The 6,842-nt window shown below is 48.4% G+C and overlaps 2 protein-coding genes across 6 annotated transcripts in view; both read left to right on the top strand.

Annotated features, from left to right (window-relative positions):
- RPL7 (ribosomal protein L7) overlaps positions 1 to 6,842 on the top strand; it is an 886,137-nt gene that overhangs the window by 396,767 nt on the left and 482,528 nt on the right. The window lies entirely within an intron of this gene.
- Positions 4,692 to 6,842, top strand: part of JPH1 (junctophilin 1) — an 82,613-nt gene continuing 80,462 nt past the window's right edge. For all 5 annotated transcript variants that reach the window (XM_050970282.1, XM_050970281.1, XM_050970280.1 and 2 more), the window contains exon 1: positions 4,692 to 5,233. In XM_050970282.1, coding sequence (XP_050826239.1) covers positions 4,855 to 5,233 — 379 coding nt within the window. In that variant the 5' untranslated portion in view covers positions 4,692 to 4,854. The remainder of the gene's footprint in view (positions 5,234 to 6,842) is intronic.

The following is a 6,842-nucleotide window of genomic DNA, read 5'->3' as shown; positions in this document are numbered from 1 at the left end:
AATGTTCAACATAAATGCTGCATTTCCTTAAAAAATAAACTGCATTTTTATTACAAATCTAATTCAGTTGCTTGGAACAATGCTGAAAATAGAAGTCTGGGTACAGAACATACTCATCGTGTTTTCAAGTTAGAAGAGGTTCTGTATTTTTGTTTTTTATAAGCTTTATCAGCACTTTTGCAATGAAAATAATAACTGTATTCACTGAGTAAGCACAATATCTCTGGAATTAAATATACTGTCTTACTGGCTAAGTCCCAGCTTCAGCTGAGAGGTAAAACTGACGCTGATATACCTAGGAGAGCAGATTCATAACACATTGTTGCTCAAATATTATAGCAGAATTTTTGAAAAAAAAAATTCCTCTAGAATTACTGCTTCAGTATTTACACTAACTTACGTGGATTTACAGTGTATAAAGAAAAAGTGCTTTGTTCCTGTTTTAGAAGTCAGACAAAATTATTTGTGTTAAAGTTATACAGAACTATGTTTAAAAACTTTAACAAAGACTCCAAACAGAAAACTCAGAAAAAAGTTGTGGCTGCTCCTACGGAGCCAGAAAAGACCTATTTGCCTTTGAAATCTCTAGACTGTGAGTTTTGTACTACCTATACTTCTGTATTTCTGCCTCCCAAACAGTAGTTCTGTGTGTGAACTCCTCCAATACAATGTGTGAGGCGTGGAGCTCATCAGTGAAACATCCTGCCTCCATTCTATGAAACACTTGAGAACAGACTTCAGAGCTTTGCTTTATTTTAGCACAGATATCTTGCAGATGTTTAATTTAATGCTCATGTGTAGTCCCACAGAAGTAAATGGGATTACTAAAGTACTTAAAGTAATTCCCTGCTGAATCAGGCTTTTAGGAGTAAGAATAAATGTGCCTAATTTTTATTCATGCATCAGATATCTATAGACTAATAGTTTAAACTCAGCAGTTTTGTATCCAGTTAATATTAAATGTCTGGAATTAGTGTATCTTCACCTGCTGCATCTACCATCCCTAGAGCAAGGACCTTTTTAAATATAACCCTGCAGCACAGTTTTTGCATATATACTGTGTCATCAGGCACTCATGTTTTGCATACATATAGTGTCATCAGACCTAATGATGTGATGATGACTTTTTTGTAAATAATAAATAAACTGCACCTGGTCCTTGTATTTTTTGAGTGGTTTTGAGTGCATGAAAGATTTCAGAAAAGAACTCTTGTAACGTAGATAAAAAAGGAGTGAAATTAATTCCATTTAGTTTGGACAAAAGAGAAACTCATTCATACACCTGTAATTGCTTACTTCCTGCATCTATGGAGTTGTAGAATAATTTTTAATTTAATTCTGGGAAGAAGGAAAGGAAATAAAATCTGTGGATCTAAGGTATTTAACATATACATGTCAAAGGTTGAATGTGAGCGTTACTTGCACCATGGCCAGAAGCAAATAGGACATGGCCTGAACTAAAGCTGAGACTTGGCAATGCAAACTCTGTCAGCAAAAAAAGAAATCCCAACCAAAAAACCAAATAATAAATCTACAGCTTCATCAGCAATGAGACACCTGTGGCTTCTTACACCATCAGACCTGGCTAAGTGATGCTGGGAGTTCTCTGCAAAGCACTTCTATTCTCACATCTATTAAAATTTATCCCCTGCTGAAAGTATACTAAGAGAAGGCTGGCAGTGATGCATTCATCTTGTCATCAAGCATCAAGTTCATTTAAACTGATCACCTAATTTAAATAAGCACACCTAGAAATATCAACCACATGCAAAATTACCACTGATTTTAGCATCATTTGCAGGTCACTAAAAAAGGACCCACTGACACACATGTAATAACAAAAGAAAAATAATATGATTCCTTCCTGAAATTTTCGCTCTTCATCTCTGGCCCACCTGATCTTGTTGGTTCAGCTCATCTAGTATTAAAACCTGGAAAATTTAAATCAAAGGGGTTAAACAAAGGACTAAGAGGCAGACATCTATTTAATTTTTGCAATAGTACAACATCTTCTACTGTACACATGTAAGAATTTAAGGCAGCCCCAATTAGCTATAGGTTTGGGATACCCTAAGAGACAGAACATCACCAGCTTTAGGGATAAACAATTCATCGCTAAGTAACAGAACAGTAACACGTCAGGGGTGCAATTAACCAAGTCTTTACAACAGCAAATCCAGTTATTCACCAATACCAAGCCAAAAGTGATACCCAGCTTGGCAAAGGACTTGCACAACCATGATTATTGTCTGGGCCATTGGGCAAAGGGACACAGCTGGTCCTTCAAGAGACAGCTCAGATCCAGAGAGCAGCTGGGCAAACGTCCCATTCCCTCACCAGACCCACCTCTTCCACTGCCAAGGCACAGCAGCGTTGTCTGGATTTGCTAATCCATTTTCACACCCCACCTCTGCTCCACTCTGTGCTGGTTGTGTTCCAGCTGTGCACAGGGTACAGAACTGTTTTCCAAGGCAATTCTGGCTTTACACCTCATTTCTGCACACTGCACCCAGAAACACTGTGCAAAGCAACAGTAGCCCCATAAGAGACATACCCAATGCTCAGCAGCTCCAGCTCAATGATGACAACTTCAAAAAAGTCTGCTCATATAATAACATGCACTTATGAACAGGAAACATCAATGCCTAGAAAATTTTACACCAGTATCACCTATTAGGCATGCTGACTTCCAACAGGTGGTTCCCCAAACCATATAAAGTGTTTCAATCTTTCGTAATTCTGTTCAAACATTACAGGGCTTTAGCTTCTGTCAGAAGAAAGAAAACAGTAAATAAATTAACAGAACGAAAATAGTAAACTCCTCAAAGCCCATGTGTTGTCACCACTATTGTTTCCAATCTTTTTCTTGAAAAAGAAATGCAAGACATGTACGGCATAAAACTCAGAAAGCTCAAGTAATACTCAGAGAATACTGTGCTGTATCTTCTTCAGCAATCCCATCGCAACATCTTCAGACTTCCCCTCCATTCTCAGTAACAGCTTTCCAAAAATACCATATTGCAGTGAAGGTCTGCCCTTAACGCCAGCACACTTCCTAGCCTTGTCCAATGATACATGGAAGACTGCATGTCTGTGTTAGAGAAACAACATTTTTGTCTGGTTTTCTACACTTGTAGGCTCAAAGGGGCATTGAAAGCTTCTCCATCTTCTCATGAAAAGGCACAAGTCTTTGACTGTGTCTTTTTCTCTTTGTATGTACGTGTCCAAATGTGTGCACTGTCTTCTCCATCCACATGTTCAAGCAGAACTAGAAATCCTCTTACAGCACAGAAAGAGGGCTTTGAAGCTCACACTTCTTATGATGACAGGAGACAACAGTATCAGTTATGGTGCCCAACTCTCCCCTAGAAAGAGCAGAAATACTTTGGCACTTAACTGTGTAAACGTGGCATAAAAATGAACACAGAAGAGTGTGTTGTGAAGCACAAAGTTTAAAAATTTATTCAAGTATGTTTAGTATGTGCAATACTTTAATTTCACTTAGGTTTAAGTCAAAACTGCTTACATTTTGGCTGAATTTTGTAGATTTCTGAAGCTTAACTGCTTCAATTTCTACTGTCTTGAATTCAAATCCTCCACTTGCAATTATACGCCTTTTATTCATCACTACTAACATAGCCATTGTTATTTCTCTGCTTTTCCAAATAATCTGTGTCCAGATAGTGCCATGACCCATGATTAACAAATATGATTCATACTTCTAACAGAATCCCCATTGAAGACAAATGTTTTCTTTCATATTTCAGTCCTGGTCTATAACTGTGAAAGAACAAAAAGCTAGGACACCGTGACAGCAGCTTTCAATCCCTTTCCTGCTATTCTCTCTGCAGTTTCTACGCTTATGTGTTTCTCCTGTCATTTGCCCTTACAATTTTTTATCTGATTATCAAATATCTGGCAAAGAAGTACTTGGCAGGATTTAGAGCTCTTCAGTCGCCTGATGACCGCGGAGCTGATGGCATAATGAGAGACTCCTAATGAAGTTCCCAGCCGTGCTGTCCCTGAAAAGCCTCGATACCACCCACATTCTTTTTGCCCTGTATTTCTCCACCCGTGGAACTTGGTGGGCTCCACACATGATTGGGAAAAGTGACAAAACACTACTCAGTTGTGCTCTTCATGCACAATTTCGGCTTAAACCTAGTCTTCAAGCTCAGGTCAAGTAAGAAATGAAAAAGAAAAAACCAAAACCGAAACAAAGAATCACAAGTAGCACTCAGAAGCCCTCTCTTTTTGCCTACTTGTTGCAGGTGCTAGCAGGTGTAGCAGCAAGCCGCTCGGGAAGCCGAGGGGCGGGCAGCACCGAGGCGGGGCAGGGCACGGAGCCACCTCCGCCCCCCGGGCATCGCGGGGGCTCCGGCCCGGCCTGCGCGCTCCCGGCTCGCCCCGCCCCGGGCCGCGCGCGCCCCCGACCAGCGGGGGGCACCTTTTCCCGGGAGCAGAAGGCACACGGAGACCTCCCCGGGAACGAGCGGGCGAAGGCGGCTGTTCCCGGGGAACGAGCCCGCCCAGGCGCGGCGGCCACGGGCGCAGCTCCAGCCCGCCCTAGGGGCGCGCACCTGCCCCGCGGCAGCGGCGCGGCCACACCGGGGGCGGACCCGGGAGGGAGCGGAGGGGCGGGCGGGGAGGAGCGGGGGGCGGGCGCCGCTCGCCGCCGCGGGGCTGCGGCTGGGCTGGGCGCGGGCGGCCGGCCGGCGGAGCGCTCGCAGTCGCGGGGAACGCCGGGGCTGTCGGTCGGGCGGCGGGCGGGAAGGGAAGGCAAGGCAGAGCAGGGAAGGGAGCGGAAGGCGGGCGGGAGGCGGCGGCGGCGCCGCGCTCGCCCCGCTGCCCTGGATGACGGGCGGCCGGTTCGACTTCGACGATGGCGGCACCTACTGCGGCGGCTGGGAGGACGGGAAAGCCCACGGGCACGGCATTTGCACCGGGCCCAAGGGGCAGGGCGAGTATGCCGGCTCCTGGTCCCACGGCTTCGAGGTGGCGGGCGGCTACACCTGGCCCAGCGGCAACACCTACCTGGGCTACTGGGCGCAGGGCAAGCGCCACGGGCTGGGCGTGGAGACGAAGGGCAGGTGGATGTACCGCGGCGAGTGGTCTCACGGTTTCAAGGGGCGCTACGGCGTGCGGCAGAGCCTTAGCACGCCGGCCCGCTACGAGGGCACCTGGAGCAACGGGCTGCAGGACGGATACGGCGTGGAGACCTACGGGGACGGAGGTGGGCGCCGGCGGGGGGCGCCCCGTGCGCGGCGGCGCCGGGGGGGCGGGCGGGAATGGGGGTGGGGGGGCGCGCGCCTGCGTGGGCGCGCCGCGGGAAGGGCCCCTCCTTCCAGCCCCGCGCTCTCGCCGCTGCCCTCGCACCGGGGGCGCCTCTCCTGCCCCTGCCCGTGGCCGTGCGCCCTTTCCCGGCGCCCTTTGCTCGGCGCCCCCGAGGCCCCGCCGGCGGCCGGGGAGCGCCACAGGTGCCTGGCGCCCGCCCCGCCCCACTCTGCGAGGAGCCGCCTGCCCCCGGCTGCGCTCCGAGCGCGCTGTGCTGTCGGGGCTCAGCGCTTTCTCCCGACCAGCTGGTAGAAATCCGCATTACGGCCGCCTGCAGACGGCTTTCCTTTCTCCCTGCTGAGGCGGCTCACCGGCTCCCTGCCCGAGGTGGCGATGGCCGGGTGGCCGCGCCTGGCTCAGAGAGCCAGCGAGGCGGGCGAGCCCCGGCACCTCAGCCCCTGCGCACCGCGTTCGTGCAAGAACCGCAGGAACTTGTTACACTAGAGCCCTCGTGTCGCGCTGATGTGCGGGCTGTGTGCGCTCGATGCGCTCGGCTTGTAAACAGGAGGCTGGAGCTAATGGAGTGGGGACGCAGCTCGAGTAAAATCAATGAAACTTGGGTCCACCCTCATATAATAACTCCTGTTTTTACCAAAATACGGCGTTGTTTCAAGCATCCTGCTCAGAGCAGGAGCTGTGGAGTGCACTCACACAGACCTGCCTCTCACACCCTTCCCCACGACGAAGCCAGTGTCCCGCGGCTGAGCCCGAGGTGGGCGTGCGGAGCGGCCGCTGCGATCCGCCCTCCGCTGAAGTCGGGAGCGGTCAAGTCAGGGTTCAGCGAGGTTAACGAGGGCTGGAGCTTACTGGAGTGCTCACTTGCAGTGCTTGTACCTCCGTCACTTCACTCTCTGCACGATAAATAAGCTTGGTACTCTGTAATTCAGCCTTTGCTGCTGTAATGTCACTGGCCTCGCTGGAAGTGCCACGTGCAACTTCTGCAGAGTTGTTCCTCAGCTAGGGGCGAGGGAGCGGGTTTGGTCTGTTGTAACAGGAGGAAAAACGAGTCTCAGTTTTACGACTAGAGAGTTGCTGGGAGTGTTTTTTTTCAGAAATGCCGCTTGCATCAGCGTTCAGAAACGTGTTCAGTTAACAGGCAGGTAATAGAATTTACCGAAATCAGAGGTGCTGTTCACGTGGTGTGACTAAAGGACTAACCCATGTATCAGCTCTCAACCGATGCTTTTGCTGGTTTCTTCAAGGAATTTTTGTCACATCATGTCTGGTGAAACTTTCAGGAGAATGGGTATTTTTGTATTAAGCAGAAAATTAGATATTTGCACTTGGGCTTTTATTTTTTCTTTTCTGAAGCAGAAAATGTAGCAAGGTACTAAGATTCAGTTCCTTCAGACAAGGAAGTGTGCAGTGGGTTTTGTACCTTTCTGTCCCCTTGTCTAGAGATATTTGTAGCTGTCCAAAAATTATTTCCTGATGTGGAAAGTTCTGATATTCAAAGGCAGCTATGTTTGTGGATTAATAAAAAACCCTAAAACAAAAAAAAAAAAAAA

Source organism: Serinus canaria, chromosome 2, assembly GCF_022539315.1.
Source record: "Serinus canaria isolate serCan28SL12 chromosome 2, serCan2020, whole genome shotgun sequence".
NCBI lineage: Eukaryota > Metazoa > Chordata > Aves > Passeriformes > Fringillidae > Serinus > Serinus canaria.
The sequence above is the reverse complement of the archived record's forward strand: the minus strand, read 5'-3'. Positions and strand labels throughout refer to the sequence as shown.